At 47.7% G+C, this 21,046-nt stretch overlaps 1 protein-coding gene across 11 annotated transcripts in view; it reads right to left on the bottom strand.

The window, feature by feature from the left end:
- Nucleotides 1-335: 335 nt before the first annotated feature.
- The window catches only part of ZZZ3 (zinc finger ZZ-type containing 3), a 91,125-nt gene continuing 70,414 nt past the window's right edge, over nucleotides 336-21,046 (bottom strand). For 7 of the 11 annotated variants that reach the window (XM_072649894.1, XM_072649901.1, XM_072649903.1 and 4 more), the window contains 10 exons: nucleotides 14,335-14,473; nucleotides 11,645-11,792; nucleotides 11,438-11,553; nucleotides 11,004-11,075; nucleotides 10,783-10,884; nucleotides 9,549-9,644; nucleotides 7,321-7,473; nucleotides 3,421-3,555; nucleotides 2,267-2,367; nucleotides 336-1,477 (listed from right to left, as the gene is read on the bottom strand). In XM_072649894.1, the coding sequence (XP_072505995.1) occupies nucleotides 1,333-1,477; nucleotides 2,267-2,367; nucleotides 3,421-3,555; nucleotides 7,321-7,473; nucleotides 9,549-9,644; nucleotides 10,783-10,884; nucleotides 11,004-11,075; nucleotides 11,438-11,553; nucleotides 11,645-11,792; nucleotides 14,335-14,473 (1,207 nt within the window). In that variant the 3' untranslated portion in view covers nucleotides 336-1,332. The remainder of the gene's footprint in view (nucleotides 1,478-2,266; nucleotides 2,368-3,420; nucleotides 3,556-7,320; nucleotides 7,474-9,548; nucleotides 9,645-10,782; nucleotides 10,885-11,003; nucleotides 11,076-11,437; nucleotides 11,554-11,644; nucleotides 11,793-14,334; nucleotides 14,474-21,046) is intronic. The other 4 variants (XM_072649898.1, XM_072649899.1, XR_011975910.1 and 1 more) reach the window with 3 other exon arrangements.

A 21,046-nucleotide genomic window follows, 5' to 3' on the forward strand; every position in this document is an offset into this window, starting at 1 on the left:
TCCACGTGGGTTATGACTTTCAAGCAAATAAAACTAGCTAGCTGATGTATTAAATATTCACGTGAAATTTTCTCAGAACCAAGTTACAGTAAAACCGTACAACCTCATCTTTACATGACCAAAAAAATCCAACAGCACCAATCCTACTTATTTTCTTTGAATCTCTGAGAAACCGTTTCCCTTGAAAGACTCACATGGGTATAGTTTAGAGAATTGTCTGGAGCTGGCATAATGCAGCCCAAAGTGATCACCATGTCTCTTGTACAAGGAGGGGTATGTGCTCACTGTAAAAATGGTGGAAATCCGCATAGAAGGAAGCCACCACAACCACTCTCTACTATAAACAGACAGTATCCACATAGTTTATTTCTCACAGTTCTCTTGACAAATGAACATTATTTAAGAACAGACAGTATACACAGATAAGAAGAAACATACAAAACGTCTTAAATGATGCACAACAAAATCCAGCAGTATAAAAGGAGGCATGTGAACCCTCGCTCACTGCGCAGACGAAGTGTAATCACTTGCTTAAATAGTAATAAAAATACAATCTTTCATGGATCGGGGCAGGCTACAAAAGAGGGGGGTGTTACCATACAGATGATTCTCTATTAGGCAGTTTTCTTTGCTGAGTTGCACGGACAACTCCAAACACAGAGGCAGAGGCTGTGCATTTTCAAGGAGTTAATGTGGAGCATTAGAGACTGGACACAGTTACTACCACTGGCACTTTCACCATAGTTTGTACACATCACATGATCAATCGTATAGAACATGACATTTAAAAAATAGATCTGAGGGACAACCGGATCACACTCACGCACCGCGACCACGAGCCGGTCACAGAGGTGACGCCGCACGGGCCTCTGGTAGTGCTTCACTGTTGGGAAGGGAGGAGGACAGTTCAAAGGACCAGTCACTGTGGTGAAGGAAGCAGCGCCGACTGGACGGGGCAGGGACACGTTGGTGAGAAGAGATCCTAAAAGCAAATACCATCATTGGTGAAAACTGTCCTCCCAACAAAGCTGTAGCCTAGAAATGGTCTTTCTATAAATACTCTGTCTTCTCAATACCATCGCTGTGACCTGGTCTGAAGCCTTTGGGATGGTCTCTCCTCGATGGGGGCTTACCCCTGGAGACGGCCACCAACAGGGCCCCGAGACAGGGAGATGTGCACAGGAGGCACGTGCATGTGGCCAGTCGGCGGTCCCAACAGGTGGTGAGACCCCTGGGGAGCGCGCACCGCAGTGTCCTTTCAGGGAAAGCTGAGAGAACGCCGGTACCATGGCTATGTGTGGAAGAGGAGCGTGGCCCAGGGTCTCTCCCATGTCATCTGTTGGCTGGGAAGTAGTTTGGGTCCAGGTAACTGTAGCTGGTGCCCTGGGACACGCAGTAGTCTCTGTCTAAGAAAGTCTCTGCCCGGTAAACGGGCTCTAGCTGGTGATCTTCCTTGTGGAAGTCGGTCTCATGGAGGCTGAAAAAAACCACACACAACACATGGCCGTCAACCTGCATGTCTGAGAGGGCATCCTCATGGGCATGCCCCAAGTCCATGATGTGGCGCTCCCCTCCCCACCCCCATGTCCATGTGGGCCTTTTTCTCCATGAGGCAATTCAATCCAAATAGCCAAACATCCTGAGTCGACATGACAGAATCAGACCCTGGTTGGTTAGTTAAAAAAAAAATTTTTAAATTCATTTTTAAAAAATAGAGTTACCAGTTCTCTACCTTCAGTGCCTCTTCTACCCACAGCATACACATGTGAGGTCATGCAAAACCTATTTCTCACATTAGTCATGTCTTTTAAAAAAAAAAAAAAAAGGCAAGAAAAATAAAAACACAGAAAAAAGGTGTGTCTGGACCTGTATTGAGAGCTTTTCTGCACCATATAAATGTAACTCAAACACATGAAAAGTGCACACCTTAAAACACCATCTGAAGGCTGCTGGAATGAGACGAGCATTTATTAAACATACTCTCATCTGATCCTCACAACAACCTGTGGTGGGGGGTGGGGAGGTGCCCTTATTATCCCCATTATACAGATAAGCAAACTGAGGGAGATGTCTTCGTCCTGAAGCTAGGATGTGTCTGAGACTGGATTTGAACTCAGGTCTTCCTGACTCAGCTGTGCGCCTTGGCAGCGCCAGGGTAGAAATCTATGACATGTCCCAACACAACAGGCTGCATTTCATGCAACATTTCTCCTTCTGAGGTTTTGGTCATGGCCACAAAAAGGTACCAAGCCTGGGCGTCACTCACCAGTCTGAACAGGAGTCACAGAAGTCCAGGGACATTTCTGGGGGACAATCCTGGCAGTGCCACCGAATGCCCTGAATGGGCTCCATTCCACAGTTATCACACTAGAAGGAAGTCAGGACAGACAGGGTCAGGGGCCCATTCAGGGCTCATGGGCCACACACACCCACTGCGGAGGGAAGGAGAGGGAATGCAGGACCCAGCCGAGGAAGTCAGGAGGGGAGAGCGAAGCCAAAGAGGGAAGCTCAAGGGGCACCCCCCAGGGGGGCCTCACCCCTTCCTGTTAGGAAACTGCACCCAGACTGCACACCCCCAACTTCAAGTCTCCACACCCTGCAGGGAGGGGCCGAGAGGGACTCTGGGCCCAGGGGGCAGAAACTCAATCTCCCAAAGAGTCTCTGGCACGCTGGCTCCAAGAACACGGAGGAGAACTGGGCAAAGGAGCAGGGTGTCAGCAGGGCAGAAGAAACGCTCTTGGACTAGGGTGACAAAGCCCTGTCCATGGCAGCAGAGGGCTGGGTCTTAGCTCTGTTGTAGGCAGGATGCCCAATGTGGGCAGGGGATGGCCAGCCCCTGTTCTAACACCAGCTCTGCTGTGTGTGTGGGTGGATAGATGTGGGTGACTGCGCCCCATTTTCTGCCTTGGAGGAAATGACTTGAGGCCCCTCCTCAGTCTTCTGCACAGACGGAAAGTACTCCTGGAGGAGGGCTTGCAAGCACTGCTGCAGTCACCCCTAGATAACTAAGTTCCCTGAACAAGCTAATACATATTCTTCTTCTAAAAGCCACAAGCCATCCAGTAGGGTGGCGCCAGTCAGACCCATGGCCCCTTGAGGCACGGGGCTCTTTCCAAGAGAAGACTTCCTAGTTTGGATAAGAAATGCCAACCATGGCACCTTCCAGTTTAGTGCAGCAGACTGACCAAGGGCCTATCGCTCCAACCCTCCAAAGGTTGGGCTCATCCTAAGTTGGTCACTAGGGAGCTGCCCCCAGTCCCTAGGATTAGAGAACACAACCCCTGCCCTTCCTGACCCCTCCAGTCCCCCCATGTCCTACAAACTCCACCCAGAGCACCATCTTTGAGGCTCAGCTTCTCAGGGCTAGGCGGACCCTGCCTGAAGCTCCTCTCCAGCAGCTGAGGGACTCCAATCATGCACCTTGAAGCCCGCATGCTGCACAAAGCCACCCTCTGCCTGCATCTGCTGTAGTTTCTTCTTCTTCAGTTTCTTTAGCTCCAGCAGCTCCTTGTACTCAGGTAACTCCCGGCACGGGACAGGAATGCTTTCTTCATCCTGAGGAGAGCCACCCAGACAACAGTGAGCGGGCCCAGTCAAGCTGGAGCAAGGACTCGCATGAAAAGCCACTTTGCCCCCTCCCAGGGCCTGAAGGGGGTGGCCCCTGACCGACCCAGGGCAGCCTCCTGGCCTCTGTGCCAGGCATTCTTCTTGGGGAACAAGGTGAACCCCAGGCGTGCCTGATTCCTCCCCCTTGGCTGCTGAATGCCTAAGGCGACATATGGCCTTTTCCTGTCCCCACAATGGGAGATGCAGTCTCACGTCCACCAGAAAACAGACCCCAAGTCTACGAGGGTCTGGCCTGAGGGGCCCAAACAGTCATTATATGTAAAGGCAGGTTTAAGAAATACAGATACAGAATCGAGTGCACTCATGTGGCACTGCTGAACCTGAAATTGTTTTTACATCGATTATGCCATCTCTCTTTTTAAAATGAGTCCTAAGAATTCTTCAGCAAAGGGGCTTGTCTACACTTCCTCCTGTGTCAGAGGGTGCCAGCAGGAAGCTTTGCTTCACAGCACCTGATGAGGATGACCATCACTGGGACCCAGACCATGCAAATGAGCATAAAGAGAGAATGGGCCAGGACGAGGAGCATCTGGGAGTCTGCCCACACCAAGGCCGTGGAGGTGACCCAAACAGTGAAACTCCTTTACTTTTCTAGCACAGAGGATAAAGAACACTGAATGACCTCAGAGGAGAGAGGTTTCCCTGCTCACTAGTCTTCAAACAGGAGAAAATATTCACATTTCAAAGAAAAATAACTTTCCACAAAAATGTTCATGACAACGCAGTACACATAGACCAGCAGCACCCACACCTCCCCAAGGGAAAGACTGGACACGAACCAGCTGCCAACAAGGAAGAGGTTTCCAATTTCTCAAATCAGATCCCCTTCCCACCCACCGAAGCACGACCAAAGCCACTCTCCCTCCATGAGATAACTGGTCAAAGAACACAAACTCACAGTTCTCACAACCACATGAAACCCTGCTCCAAATCATTAATAAGAGACATGCAAACTGGAACAACCTCACAGCCACAAAAGATGGGAAGAGCAGGTTGGAGGGGCTGTGGGAAGAAAGGCACACCTGTGCATTGTTGGTGGAGCTGCGGATCACTAAGAACATTTTGTGCATCAAGTGCCCCAAATGTCCACAGCCTCTGACCCAGTGATCCTATTACTGGGCTCCTACCCTGAGGACACCAAACAGAATATCTCTGTGCTCTAGAAATGGGGTGTGCAATGAAGACAGAGAGTCTGGGAGACAAAAGGCAGCGGCCACCACTGTGGGCATGGAAGGAACCACCTCCAGGACAACTAAGAGGGGACGTGGCAGAAGTGCCTCAAGACCCTGCGATCCCACTCCTTTGCAAAAGGGCAGGGCCCTCGATCGGCTACACAGCACATTCTTTCAGACACTGTCAATTTATGAAAACGTATTGATACATTTGCTCATTTTTTCTCTTCTTTTTCTTTTTTTAATCTTTAAAAAATATTTGTTATAGGGCACAGCTTTCTAGGGGGGCTGAGAGAAGGGTGCTGGGGAAAATTCTAAGAAAAGGAAAACCAAAAGGCATCAATAAAAACTTATTTTTTAAAAAAAGACCTTTTAGTGGAGACACTCTCTGCTGTGAGGCTAACGGATGCCCCTGCAAAGCTAAGTATAACGGACGTCCCTGGGTGTGGACCAAGTCTTTATATTTACATGAGGCAGGAGTCAACTTCAGTCATGTCTTCAGTGAGGCAGAAATGAATAAATGAATGAGCAAATAAACAGACGGACAGTCAGAATAGCCCTAATCTTTACTGTCAAATCGCCCACCAGGCCTTCATTCCTCAGGTAAAATCATACAATGTTTTCTCCTTCTGTGTAAACTTCCAGACCAATCCTAGTCCTTCTCCACCCAAACTCATCTATGCTTAGAGACCTTATCTATTTAGCATCTCATTGTTCCTTCACTCTACTGAAATTCCCACACCAGCCCCGCCTCGCCCCTTGCCCCACATGCTGAGCACACAGTAGGTGCTCCATACAGCTCAGTTTGTCACTGAGACAAACTATCCTATGGGGAATCCATGCGGTCCAGGGACAGGGTTGGACCCCAGAGCTGGGTAACTCGCACTGAAGCACTTTATGAGACCGTTCACAATAATGAGATTTGTACCAGCTTGAGAACAGGACAAGCAATTTCTGGGTACAGATGGCTAATTTGGAGTTCATTTTCACTGAGTCAACAACAGTTGCTCTTTTTTGACATTAAGAGGAGACTCTAATATGATTCACCTATTACTATGATGTGGGGTACCAATGGTGTCAGTACCACAAGCTTTTCTTCCAAGTGGCAAGTCTCTCCCTCTCTCTCCTTTTCTCCGTCACTCTCTTCTCTCTCTGTCCTTCTACCTTCTCTCCTTTCCCCGCCATGGTCAGTTATTTGCCTTCAGCATAAGTGAATGTAAAAAGGCTTCTTCACAATGATGCTGCAAGTGACAAATCAAAACAAAACCCTGCCAATGGCAAGAATGGCCTTCCAAACCACAGCTGGGACTATATGAGAAGAACACATTTCAAACCATATCAAATAGCTTCAGGTGTAAGAAGACGGCAAAGTGAATTTTTTTTCTCACTGACACTTGGCTCTCCCTTTTTTCCTTTCCTCAACACCTTGTACTGTGAATGTATTTTTAATGGTAATTTAAATGAGAAGATCTTTCCCATCCATTAACAGGCCCATGTGATCTGCTTAAGTAACATGGAAGCCTGAATCACATGAAGCCTGTGGTAGGAGGAGCTTGCTGAGTGAGTGGAACAAGAAAAGGCATGGCTGGAGAACAGCTGAGCTGAGAGGAAGGAAGAGAAGGCAGGTAGCTGGGATTGGGAGGGCATGACGATGTGAATGGACTTCTCAGTTACTAGGAGGGATTTCTTTGTTGCTGTGATGGATTAGGCTTTCCAGTGTCTAAATAAATGTTTTGGTTCTACCTTCCACATGGAAAGTCTGTTGCATTTCGAAATTCAGAATTGTGCCAACATATTCATGGCGCTGGTGCTACACACTCCAAATTTGGAATCGAAGAGCGGTAAATGGAAAGGGCTGGAGTGGTTTTAAAGAAGGTGGCATATCTTATCAAGGACACATGTGGCCAGCAAAGGCTGTGGGGTCCAAAACAAGATTACAATGTTCCTGGGGAACGTTTACTCCAACAGAAACAATATTAGTTTGTAGCTTTCTGAGTTCATCTGCAGTCCCCAGGGTTATTACACTCCTTGAGTGCAACACCCCTGCTCTGAGCCCCATCAGGGATCATAGAGAGCCCACAAGGCTGCCACAGCATTATGCCAGTTCTCCAGAGAAGAGTCAGGTCAAACACAGAGGGACTGGGGGAGTCCCCACCAAAGAATCAGGGTCTATCCCAGGACAGCAGTATTGGGCCTCTCCCTGCCTTTACAAGGCTGCTGGTTATGCATCACCTTGGTTAATCCCACTGAATTCCAAGAATGTGACATCTGGACAGGAAGGCTGCCCTAAAACCTCTGAGGTTCCTACCACACTGAATTATGCCCAGGAAATCCTGTGACAAGCCATCACAGGGAAGTCAGCTCTCTCTCTCTATCCCTCTCTTTACCACAGGGAAGAACCTCAAATTATCTTGTTGATGACAAAACCATCCCCCCCCCCAGAGGAGGAAGGGTCTACATCCTCTGCAGGGGTCACCATGTCCACAGCAACCCCCCAAAAAGAGAGGAAGAAGGCACCTACCGAGGCCTCCTCTGCTGCAGGGTCTGTGTGGCTATGGAAACTGGCCCCGTCATCATCCTCATCCATGTACACTGGAGGCTCGTGGGAGGTCATGAACGTGGAAGGCTTAAAGAGGTGTTTGTTAAGGGGGTGCTGTCGTCTGCTTGTTGAAGACTGTATCAGAAAATACAAATTTCATAAGGACAAGGCAAGAACATGAATAAACATGTCCAAAATAGGCTGCAACTGATGCCCTCCACTTCTCTTTCTGATGGGTGGCATCCCCACCATTCATGAGCATGTGTTGATGGAACCCCCAGTGCACCCTCCTCTGTGCCCAGAGTAGTAGGGATCTGGCTGGGATCATGGCTGACTCTTCAGTTTTGGCGTGAAGTAGCCAGCCTTCCCTGATACGCATAGGAAATGGATGAATTATTGACAAACCAAAACACATGAACCCATGCCTAACTGCAGTGAACATAGAAAAGGCAGCCAGAAAGCTGTCAGGGACCAAAGGGGGCAAGTTCAGATGAATGCCAAGGTCAGAGCTTACTACCCATGATTCTGAGCACTCTGAAGTTATAAAGCAACAGTGAGACTGGCAAACATTGGGAACAAGACATCCTTGACCAGTCACAGTACAAGGAGGTGGTTTTTGAAGCAAATCAATGACGCCACAGGGTGATGAGGCGAAGGCTTCAGTCTCACTCTCTCCAAAGTCCAGTGACAAAAGTCACTACGGCTGGCAACGGCGCCATCTGCAGACCCCAGGGAGTAACTCTAGCTTTTCTGTTACTCAAACTTTTGGAGAGGACAGCAAGGTCCTTCTGTTACACCCCCACGCCCCCTCCCCCAACCCCAAACACTGAAATGGTGAATCCTTTGTAGCGAGCCTTTCCACACTCAGACTCTTGGTACTTGTAGACCCCAGGCACGGAAAGCTGCCCAGCCAATAGCAGCAAAGGAGCTTCAATATACTATGCGTATATGGCAGTGGGTGACCAGCTATGTCAGAGGTGGGGAACCTGGGACCTCGTGTGGCCCTCTAGGCCCTTGAGTGCAGCCCTCTGACTGAATCGAGACTTCCCAGGACAAATCCTTGTATTCCCCACTCCCAGGCTATGTCTTCTACACAATGGTGGATCTAGGAGACATTGCTGGGCCTTGTCAAGGGTGGTGGAAACAAAACAAATCACCATCCTCCACTTGGCCACAGTAACAGCCATGTTTATACTAGGAACAGTATAGACTGTTCTGGACGTGACATTTAAACAGAAATAGGTCTGAAACTGCTGGAGAAAATGAAAATGGCCAAGCAGCCTGGGGGGAAAAGGGGTGGGGTCAGGAGATGCAAATACAAAGCTGAGAACAGAGAGGACTGATCCCCATAAAATCATCCACCAGGACCTAGTGCAGTGAGAGGTGGGTGGCCTAGAACAGACCTCAGGGAGTGATAGATCCTGCTGTGCTGGGACACTCATGGTGGTCCACACTACAAGAGAGAAACGTTTCCACAAAGTTTTCATCTCATGAAATAAGACCTATGAGGACTAAGAAGGGAACTTATAAGCTCCACTAAGGCCTCAGAGACAGGAAGAACTGGTTCCAGGGGGGCTTCAGGCCCCACCCAAAGCAGGAGGGGAAGGGAGGGAGCACCTGCACCTGGGCACAGGGGGATGGCCGCCAGGGTATCCTGACAGGGGGATGAATCCCCACATTGACCTGTCTCCAGCCCATACAAATGAGGTTCCTTTTAGACCTTGTGACCTGAGTTCTCATCCTCCATGTTCCCCACAATGAGTGGCTTGTAGATAGTACAGCTTTCAGAGCAGGAGCTTTAGGGCTGGGCCAAGGGACTGCAGCAAGCTTCTTGGCTTCAACCTTCACCCCGCCCCCGAATTTGCAAGGTGTTGGAATGGAACCCTGAGCTCTGAGGGAGTCCCACCCCATGGCTAAAAGGGAAGGACCCCTTTGCTGGGAAATCTCAGAAAGAGCCAAGCCCAAAGAAGGAGGATAGCCAACGGTGGAAGGGTCCCACCATGCCTTTTACAGCTTGGCACAAGGGGTCTCTGGCTGGGTTTTTACATCAAAGAGCACTTATTTATAAGTTCAGCAGCTCATGGAATACCCTTCTGAAATAGCACCTACTGCATTTGGGTAAAATTCAATGAAGCTTGACATTTTCCTAAACTGGAGTCTGAGAAAAGCGTCCCTGCCCAGTAAGTGACTTCTGAAGTGCAGGGCTTTACCTTTTTGGAGTACATATACAAGTTTGGCGTCCTGCCTGGAACTGGGATGCCAGCTTTAGTCAGCTTTATAAAATACTTTTGCACTCGGCTAGCAACCTAAGGGAAATAAAAAATCAAAATTATCCCCTTAGGTAGCAGAGCTCACAAATCTAAACACTTCAATTTGTCTTAAGTTGTTCTACTGAAGAATAAAGTGGAGAGGCAAGATGGCTATGGAGGGGGAAGATGGACGAGACTCGCAGGAGAGGTACTACTCTGCCCTGTGAGGGGGAGTCTCCATACTAGGAGTTCCCTACACCAAGCATGGCAAACTCAAAGAGAAACAGACTGACTTAGAAAACTACAAATCCACATTCTTTAGGTAGGAGCATGTTTTGATTGGATGTCAGGACCAAACCAAAAACCCATGAAAGCCATGTTGGACATCTGCTGGATCTTCTCCAAGATCCTTGGAGGGGGATTCCCCTGGAGAAGGGGCTCATCAGCTGGGCTCCAGGGTGGGCTTGTCTGACTAGTCTGATGCCAACAGAACTGGCTCCATTTGTCACCCTGAATATTTACTTCATGTTGGAGGATGGCCACAGAAAAGGCACAGCACCTCTGTTGTAGAAGGTGAGGTCTTCGTGAATGCTGGCACTTGCCCCCTACTGTGCACCTAGGATACAGCTGGCCTGGATCCCTGGAAGCCCTAGGTTCAAGCCCTGTCTCTGAGACATCCTGGCAGGCCAAGTCCTGGCAACTCTTATAGAGAATGCATCTTCCCAGGCCTGGGCCCCACCCCTATGGTGGTCAGGTGGGGAGACAGCACAGAGCACCCCCGAAAACACATGGTGGGGGTGACAGGCTACAACAGGCCACCCACCAGGAGTTCCTCTAAAAGAGAGTTATGGGGAAAAGCTGTGTGTGTGTGTGTGTGTGTGTGTGTGTGTGTGTGTGTGTGTGTGTGTGTGTGTGTGTGTGTGTGTGTGTGTGTGTGTGTGTGTGTGTGTGTGTGTGTGTAAGCGCGCATGCAGTGTACATGGCAGGGTATGAATGTGCTGGTATGTGTGATGCATCTGTGTGTGCCCACAGTGCCCGAGCATTCAGCAGATGCCTCGGAGGATGTGGCCATACTGCGAAGTGACCAACACCAATCCTCCACTTCCCCTCTATGTGCGTCCCCCCACCACAGTTTACCCAGATGCCTCAGGACAGCTACCACAGCCCCACCAGGGTAGACAGCTGTACCCATCACCTGCTTGGCCGTCCTGTTTCCCAGCTCATCGGCGATCTTCTGCCAGCGTCGAGACTCAACCTCCTCAGGAGGGTACTTCAAGAGGAGTTGCTCCAGCTTTTTCTAGAGAAAGCAGATGAGTGCATGTGTTTGTCACAGAGGCCAGGAGCCTCCTCCTTTCCCCGGGTATGTGTCCACTTCACTGGCCAGGGGGACAGGGACTGACAAGGGCACCCCATTACCTGCTCCTCCACAGTCCAGAGCTGATTAAACGTCTCTGGTTTGGTCTCGTCGCACAGTCGGCCTCTTATCATCTGGTCAGAGAGAAAACAGGGAAGGAAGGGAATGACGGTGACCCATCCATTACCAGAGACCTTCTAACTGAGAGGAGGCAAGGGTGATGCCATGGTTTGGGAGAAAGGCAGGATTTCCAGGGCAGGAAGGCACCATCAGCGGTGCGAGCCTCCCTTCAGCCCACTCCAGACAGTCCTCATGAGGCCTGCTGAGGCAGACCCCAAACTGCACATTTCCTAGACTGTGGCAAATCCCCAGAGAAGTGAGAATCAAGGTGAAGAGTGGTGGAATTTTAGTAAGAATCCAACCCAGAGAAAAGTTTTATCCAATTAACAATTTCGAAGTGCTTTTTAAGAAAATCACCCCCATGTCTTTCCTTTACCTGAGGCCGGCTGCTGGAACCTTCTGGACCGTCACTTAAAGGCAGCACAGAATAGGAAAAGGTCTCCCCCTCCTTTTTAGAATCTAACGGACTTTTTGGTCTGGCAGGTAAACCTACTACAAAAAATATCATAATAGAGAATTATTCAATCAAAATTCAATATGAGAGCTTCCACTTAAAAGAGTGTTGATACTGACGATGACTTACCTTTGTCAAAAACCAACTTCACCCTCCGAGTATTGCGTTTGCGGTTTTTAAATTCTCGTTCAAAGTTTCCAAGGCTGTTGGTATATTGGTCCCACACAATCTCTGGCAATTGGACAACTCTCTGTGGAAATGGAAGCCCTATATCAGTCTGGAAAACAAAAAACCAACAAGAGAAACGTAATGTGCAACTATCTTTGCCAACGTTGGCAGCACCTGTTAATGTACACAAGCCTCACAAATGAGGCGTTTCTCCTGTAACGCCTCCAAGTGCCAGAGCCTCAATGCAGCCACGAAACAGGGAGAGGCCAGAGGAGGGGAAGGAGAGGGAGTCCAAGAGGTATACAACAGCATGGCCAAGCTTGGCAATGAAGCACGAAGTACTGCACACTTGATTAAAAATGGAGGGGATGCTCCCAAAGTGCACACCCTTCATGCTTAGCCGCCAAAATCCCAAGTGATGCCAAGACTTCATCAGGCTCCCAAGATGTGGCTGTGCCTGCCCCTCTGCTACTCTCTGTTCCACTGGTCATCGGTTCCATTGAAAACCAAGCCACAAACACAAAACTAACAAGGCCAGGGATCGCCTTTCACTTGCCATAGCTGAAGGTGTGTAAACCTGAACTGCTCTCCTGTCAACACATATGACAACCAATGAGAAACGCATCCCATACACAGAGAACACAATGTACTATACTCCTCACGATGCAGATGTACGTTGGCTGACGCTGCTCTGACCACAGCCTCCAGGGCAAGGAAGCTGAGCCCCTGTTCTACGATGTCCCACACAGCCATGGGACCGGCTCCCCTTTCTACCGAGGCCGCCCTATACATGGAGTTTAGCTTACGATTGCAATTTCAGATTCCTACTAAGCAAGCCACACATAACCATGAAGCCACCAGGTACCAATAAGGAAGCATGAGATTAGTTAGGCAGATTTACCCCCTGAAGAAAATTACTGGAACTGAGAGCAAGAAGGGACACCCTGGAGGCCATGTACTCCAACCTCTTCATTTTACAGATGAGGAAACTGAGGCTCAAAGTAGCAAGTGACCAGGCCTGTGATGACAAATCAAGTGCTCTTACTGCAATGCCAGTTTTGGCTTAAAAAAATCTTTGTTGTCCAACTCTGAGACCCCATTTCTGGGGGTTTTCTTGGCAAATATACTGGAGCGGTTGGCCTTTCCTTCTCCAGCTCATTTTACAGATAAGGAATTGGAGACAAACAGGGTTCAGTGACATGTCCAAGGTCACACCGCTACTAAGTGAGGCTGGATTTGAACTCACGAAGATAAGTCTTTCTGACTCCACAACCAGTGCTCTGTGCACTATGAGTGTCACCTTGCTGCCCAATGCACATGCCTTATCCACAAACAAAACTTATGTGACCACTGGGCATCTAAATTTTTGCATGGAAAAACTAAAAGCTACCCATTTCACAAGCCATAGTTTAGAAAGAAAGGAAGTAATTACTGAGAAGCCCATGTCATGCAAGCCCAGAGTTAACCCAACAATGACCATCTGATGACTCCTCGGGTGGGGGAGGAACACCCCTCCCAGCCAGGTCCCCGGGGTCTGCAAAGCCACTGAAACCACTGGTGCCCCAACAGCCCAAGACAGCTCTCCAGTGTCCTTGGCACAGTTGGCGCTGCCAAGCCTCCAGTCTGTTTTCCAGATTACATCTAACTGAGCAGCACATGAATGATTGGGAGCCCATTAAAATCAAGCCCTGCTCTGCACTGCAGATCAGTATCACATGCCCCCAAACCCACGGTATCTCCTCCGTGTGCTAACAACCCAGACACATGACTAAAGAACTGTGTGTACACACACACGCACACACACAGAGGTGAGAGCCTCTAGTCAGGAAAAAACAAAGTCAGAAGGATTTGGGTGGTGGTTTTCTTGACACTCAGATACAGAGGAAATGCCACACGCACACACACAGCATGAGTAATAAAGAAGAACCATAAAAATAAGCAGCATTTCTGTCATCGCTGTTACATTCCAGGCACCGTGCTAAGCCCTTTACAATTATTTCATTTGTTCCTTGCCACAATCCTGGGAAATAGGGGCCGTGATGATCTCTGCTTTACAGTTGAGGAAACTGAGGCAAACAGGTGAAGTGACTTGCCCAGAGTCACACAGTTACTAAATGTCTGGCCTTTCTAACCCCGTACCCAGGCCCCTGGGCACCCCCTTGCTGCCTCACCACTATGTATCTCTATGTGTCTGGCCTCCTCTGAAGGCCACAAAGCCACACTTGCCCTTTTCGCAAAAAAGGAATATGGAGATTAAAAACATTTTGAATCTTTGCTCAAGGTTTTTTTGACTAAATGCATAAGGACTTTAACAGGGACACTGTTTTTATGAATACAAATTCTTTCTCTAGGCAATGATTTGTAAAAGCAATCAGAGCCCAAAGTCTAAACCCTCAAGTACTTTCCCAGGGACCTTATTCATTCTGCACTCATCAGTGAGCTCCGAAGCAGCATTGGACAGGACACTCACAAAAGCCTGGCATCGGCACAGGAGAAACCAGCTGGCCAAAGGAGCAGGGGCTGGCCCAGGGGCAGGGAAAGAGAAGTGGGGGGGGACAGGGGGGAAGCTTTTCACAATGTACATGACCCACACACAACAGAGTACACCAGGAAACAGAGCCCAATAAAGCTTTAAAAACAGCCTTCGGTACCTTCTTCTGGAGTTTTTCCACAAATCCAATGGGATTTCTCAGCGCTTCTCTCTGGTGTCTGCCTAAACTTTCGAGGTCTTGGACTGCTTGAGTACGTTGAGCCTCGAGTACGGCAATCGTCTGTAACAGTCTCTGATAACTACAGAGACAAAGGGAGACATCTCACCACAGGGCACTAGCAACAACAGAGAAAAACTGAGTGCAAACCGTGAGCGACTAATACATGACAGTCTTTGAAAAGTTACCTGAAACAGGTTAGCAAAACATTTTACTTGGAATAAAGGAGGTCTTCCTGAGTTACTGGCACCTATTCAGAAAACACCAGTTAGTGAAAGTGGAGCCTTCCGGCCCACTGGTGAGACCGGCCACTCTGATGTCACGTGCCAAAGACTGACGAGGTCTGAGCTCTCCAGGAGCCATGGAGAACAGATCCACGCCCTTCACTTTAGAAACAAAGAGACGGCCAGCCAGGGCAGCCAACGCCAGACACACACAAAATGCTTCACCAAGAGCACGCCTTTAGCCCAACGTGCTCCATACTCACACTGGTATAGGACCATAAGGGCAGAGAAAACAGGGTTAGCATGTCCCGTGAGGCAGGGCAGGGCCCATCTCTACCTTCCCACCCAAAGCTCAGGCATGAGGGGGGATGAGGATGCAAATATTCTTGAATTAAGTCCTCAAGTTACATACCCCCAAATCTGAAGACAGAAGGCTTTTAGTTTTAAGAAAATTAAGTGGACAGGAGTGCTTTCTTTCACTTGCCACCCAGATGGGGGGTTCTGTGAGCTGTATGATGCAAGAGCGTTTCTGGGTGCACTTCTCAAGGAAAGGGTTTTTTTGCTATCCCTAGAAACTAGCAAATTGCCTGGTATCTGGTGGGGGCTGAGTTCAGTTTTAATGTAGGAAACAGCAATGATGATGTAAGACAAAGTAGCAAAGGATTTCCAATAACAAAACTGAAACAGCTGATGGGTCTTTCTCCAATATAGTGGGGTTGGACATGGACTGAGGGAAGGTGCACTACAGGGTTGGCCTGAACTTGAGTACAGAGAGCTGGAAGGTGAGGGAAGGATGCCCACCTGCCCGCACTGCCCCCCCAAGTCACCAGCTTCCTGTGGTGAAAAGCTGTGGGACTTGGGAGTCAGAGGACCTGAGTTCAGGCTCTGTGACCCCTCAGGTCTGTCTGTTTCCAAGTTCCCTTTGGTTTTAATCAGGTGATCAGTGGCTTCCAGGGGACACAGGGTTATTCTCAAAGAGGAAATAAATCCAGCCTTGCCCCGTCTTAAAGACTACAAAGGGCACTAGTTCTAATCTCAACTCTAACACTCACTGAGCTTGTTATGTGAAAATCTTTGTGCGAAGCAGCAGCAGGTCAGCCCAAATGAGGAGGGTAAAGTGAGATCCAACCTCCTGCTCCAGGGCTGTGAAGGAGCACACAGCTAGTCTGGGGAAGCCAAGAAAGGAGAGAGGTGGGAAATGAAGCCTGGTCAGATTGTGGAGAGGACCGAGGCAGTGGCACAATTCCCAATGAAGAATGTCAGCCACTAAAAAATTAAGACTCTTTACATGATGCTGTGGACAGCTGAGAAGTCACCAAGTCTGGGGTTCAAGGGCAGTCTCCTGGGATGCCACAGGTATTCCCTGGAGAACAAGTGTCCTCACCAGGAACTGCCTACATCCAAGGAAACCCGAGTCTAACACCACTAACACTACCAGCACCAGGATGCTCTGAGCAGCAGAGAACCAAGAGTCTGAAGGGCCCCAGCCCAGCGGCTCTCGTTCTCCAACACCACCCTCACTTGGCATCTTCTTGGCAGCCACCCTGTTCCCAAGACCAATCTCACTTCTAGCACTAGGACGCCCCCATTTTTGGACTCAGCCATGGAGAGCCTTCTTTGGCCTGTTCCGGGGCCTGAGCACAATCTGGTGCAGGAGAAGCTTTCTACCTCCCTTCTTCCATTCCCGCACAAAAGGGCCTAGGAGTTGAGTATGGCAGAGAAGCCTCCCCAGGCCTAGGAGCCAGTGAGCGGCCAATGCAGTGACTAGCAGGAGAAATGGAAAATGAGATGTGTGAGAGACACCAGGACAGGAGGGAATGGGCCCTTCCTAAACATTCGGTAAATAATCCCTGACTATGTAAAAATGCCACGGGGCTATTTTGTTGGTCGTTGCTCTTACAATGACTGCCTTTTCTCCTGCAGTTTTGCAAAGTTACCAGCTGTAAGTGGCCGTTTATAAAGCTGTAGTGTATTCATTTAACTTGGAGGATACTGGACAACTGAATTTAGCAAATATTTACCATATACATGTCTGCTGTGGCCAGCACACTTCCTAAGATCCTCTGCCTGTCCCCAGAGCTTGGAAGCCCACCATGAACCTGAGTGTGCCCATTCAGAAGAGAATCTTAACACTCTTTGCAGATATTAATTAGCTTAAAGTTTTTCCTTACTGGTGATAATAACTTTTCATCAGAAAACTTGTTTGTCTAACTAAAAAGCTGAGGACAAAAACATGCAAAAAGGGAAACACATTTTTGACAAAGAAATCTCAGCTTCAAAAAAGTCAAAAAGTCAGTAGCTTTTACATCTAGAAATGATAAAATCTTCAAAATACTACAAACTGAAATGCTTTAAGCTGTCAACTCTGTGTCCAAACAGCGGTTCTTAAACCGGGGTCTAGAGACTGATGTTTTGCAGATGGATTTTAGAGAACCTGTAATGTGAATGAAAAAAGACTTTATTTTTACTAGACTCTAAAATTTAGCATAAACTTCAAGTATTGTAAATATTACTCAAAATATTATTCTGAGGAGGGGTTCAGCAGTTTCCAACTGCCTAAGGAGTCCATGACATGAAAAAGGTTAAAAAATCCTAATCTAAACTATTTTTACAGCTTCCAGCAAAGCTGGGTTACCTCCTGAATCATACGTTTTTTGAAATCTTTTTCTAAATCCACATCCCAAAATGCCCAATGCCAGAAACTGTGGAATAAATAACATCGATAAACAAGCAAAGCCCTGAGCATCCAAGACTGGTGTTAATGCAGCAACTACTACAGATAATCTAAAAGAGATGGGCCATGAGGGATGCTTTAAAGTCACCATGACCTCCCCAAAGCCTCACTCCAATGTCAGAATGCACTATGGAGCTGATCAGAAATTATTCATGACTATGCCAAGAAAACCCCAAATGGTGGCAGGTCCATTGATATCCCAAATGCTGTTCCAGTGTATCAGGAGAACTAGGGCCTCTGGTATAAGGGCTGCTCACCCTCCTGCAGCTCCACCTGTACCATGGGCAGGGAACGGACCCTGGTAGAACTCCAGCCACCAGCATGACCACTGGAGCAAACTGTTCCCATCTGCCCATTCCATGGGGCAAGTCTTCATATGCTTGGGGTCTCAGGCATCCCCCTACCTCCCCAACAGATTTGGTTTGAGATGGTATTGCTGAGTGTGGCTGCTGCACATGCTACATGATAAAATTGTCTCAGCAGACAGACTCAGGGTAACTGGGGACCCTCAAACCTGTCAGTGAGTTAGGGTAATGTCAATCTCAAACATGGGAAGACTTTCTCCAGCAGAATGGGTGGATGAGAACAATTTATTCCAATGACCTTGAAGATGGCTGAAGTAGGCACCATGGAGTGCTTAGAGCTTGGTCAGGCATTGAAGATGACAAGGTCATCCACTGCATCCCAGGCCACTGCCGATGGTCTTGACTTGGTGCAACTCTGCCTCACTTAAATCCTATTCACCCACAAGTTATGACATCATCCCATGATGTACAAAGGGCAAACAACTATCCTGGTATCTGCTTTCCAAAAACCTGCCAAAAACTCATCGAGACTGACGAGGAGGCCACAGGAATCCATGAAACAAGACCAAGTGCAGTCCAGTCATGAGATTCAGCAGTGATGCAATCAGAAGACAAAAGGGGGCAAAGAAGAGAAAGAAACTAGATTTTAGACAACTTGTAAATACCAACTTCACTTCAAATACTCTGATCATGAAATTCTTGTCTCACACGCTTACTACAAAGAAACTGAGCTTATCAATTCTGACATTATCGTGAGAAGGAAGGCCCAACGTGAGAAAGAAATTGGAGGGCATGGAAGCACGGCTCACTGACTGGGCAAAAACTGGAGCTGTCTTTATCCTCCCTCTAAAGGCAGCCAGAACTCTAATTTCATGAGACATTTGGTCAGCTGGCCTTGTAGTTCATCATCCTAGATTTGCAAAAACATCACAATGAAAATAATCGCAACAGACAGACCAGCATCTGTGGCAGACAAAGGCTCTCCCAATAAAATCACTGTGTCCTCTGATACCTGGTGACTCTAATGCAAAAGCAGGTTACAGGTGAAGATGGTGAAAAACATGATTTAGCAATAAGGAATATGAGAGGCCCCAAACTGTGTAAACACCAAATAATTGTGTGACATGTTACTGGGTGGTCTCACACCTCTCTAGCCTGAATACTTTTTCTTCAGGAAGAGTCAGGAGGTACTGACCTGGAGAGCTCCAAACAACAGGACGAAAGAAAGGAATTCAATTTTATAGGATACAACATGTTACTGATGTGGGAGTCATTGCTAAATCAGCTGTGAAGGCAGAAAACCAACTTCTTGGCACAAAGAGTAAAATAAATAGAAATCTTGAAAAATAAAAATGGGGAAGCTGTATAGTGCACTATTAAAAACAAGTGTGACCTGTTTAGACAAATTATAACAATGAAAAAAGATAAATGGATGGAGGAAAAAAGGCCACAGAACTAATAATGTCACTTGGATGACAAATGCAAACCAATCATCATGACATAAGGAGAAGAAAATGTCTATTTTTTTTAACTCTCACAAGGATACAGGTTTGCATGTATATCCATCTCGGGAAAACAGAAATGATACAATGGACAAAAAAATAAACAGAAGATCTGTGCTGGAAGGGCACAGAAGGGTCAGTTTTCAAGGTACCTAAAAGAAGGGAAGACACCAAAGGAGAGGAAAACATCTTAAACCTTATTTGTTTTTTGAAATGGTAACTGAGAACCTACCAGTAACTACTAACCACACACCTCCATATACATCAACCATGTGGGCATCTTTGATAAATGGATTAGTAGGAAACAGGGAGCCACAGCAAATCATATCTGTGCATCCACGAAAGCACTGAGTTTGGGAGAGTGGATTTAAAGCTTCTCCTCCAGCAGAATTCACTGGAAGACAGAAGAGTCATTCTTGCTCCATGGGCCTATGGCCATGAACATTAAGCAAGGCATAAAAAAGGGACATGCACTCATCAAAAGCCATCGATCCCCACCGTGCAAAATGGCAGCATCCTCTAATTGGTGGCAAAGCTCTGGGGATGCTCCTGATGTGGATTTCCTTGACCTGATCTCATCATATAAGGGTTTGGCCCAACTGTCCACACAGGAAAACCAATGGGAAGAATCCATTTTATCTAGACTACTGTGTGCAACTGGATAGAGAACCTGTAGAGTTCATTTATCATATGTGAGCATGCGCACGCACACGCACCACGCACAAGCACACACGCAGTGTTTGCTGTTCATCCTCCGTTTTCAAAGAGGACCAATAACTTCACGGGGTGATGCAAGTGAATTGGATTTCAATGAGGCAGAGATGTGCAAAGTCCTCGGCCTCACTCTCTCTTCCAGAGTCATTAAAGTCCAGTGTCAAGACAAAAATGAAGTAGCCAGGGATGTGACTGATGGGTGACCTTGGCATCTTCACTGTCTGACCACGCTCCAAGTGCTCCACAGCACCTGCTTCAGTCACCAGCATGGCCACTGGAGCAAACTGCTCTCATCTGCCCATTCCATGGGCTAGGTCTTCATATACTTGGGGTCTCAGGTATCCCCCTACTTCCCCAACAAGTTTGGTTTGAGATAGTTTTGCCAGGTGTGGCTGCTGCACATGCTACAGCTTCTCGGAGCCAAACGTGAGGTTAGGTAAGAACCAAACAGGAGAAAAGACATGAACTAATTGCAGTCAGGCAATTACACCGGTCTTCTGATGACTCAAGATTCTCTTAGAAACAAAGGAACATTTTCAAACACTAATACTTTACTAGTTCTGTTCCATGACTAGGAATCACAGACAATTATAATTTTCCAAAAAAAAATGCTAAGTTGAGGATTACCCAGAAAGGTAATGGAGAGGCAGGTTGCAGGAGTGAGCAGGCTATGTCAGTGACATCATAAATAAGGAATTACACAAACTAAGTGCTCTCTAAGGCATCATCCAAGCAATGGGCAGCCCCCACAATGTGTAAGTCACACTGCAGGAAGGGAAGGAGGAGAATCCCGGGCAGGGAGGAAGGCCCCTAGAGGTGGAGGGAGCTCCACGGGGCCTCGGAGAACACAGACCAACGTCACCCACGACAGGCAGGCAGTGCATGAGCGAGCTGGCTTCTGTACTGCTGTGTGTTCCATCAGGAAGACACCAGGAAAAGAAAACACCAACAAAATAATTTCTCTGGCTATTTCCTTAATGTAAAAAGATGCCGAGTGATAAATGGAATGCAAGAATGGGTTACTGGTCTAATTATATTGTGTGGGAAAGAATTAAAAGCCATCCTAAAATACAAATGTATTTTAATGTAAAATACACTCAATGTAGATACAGCAACAAGAAAAAACAATTCTAATCTGAAGATAAGATCCCAAGACAGCAGAAAACATCAGAGCAC

This window comes from Notamacropus eugenii, chromosome 2 (assembly GCF_028372415.1).
Source record: "Notamacropus eugenii isolate mMacEug1 chromosome 2, mMacEug1.pri_v2, whole genome shotgun sequence".
In the NCBI taxonomy this organism is placed as follows: domain Eukaryota; kingdom Metazoa; phylum Chordata; class Mammalia; order Diprotodontia; family Macropodidae; genus Notamacropus; species Notamacropus eugenii.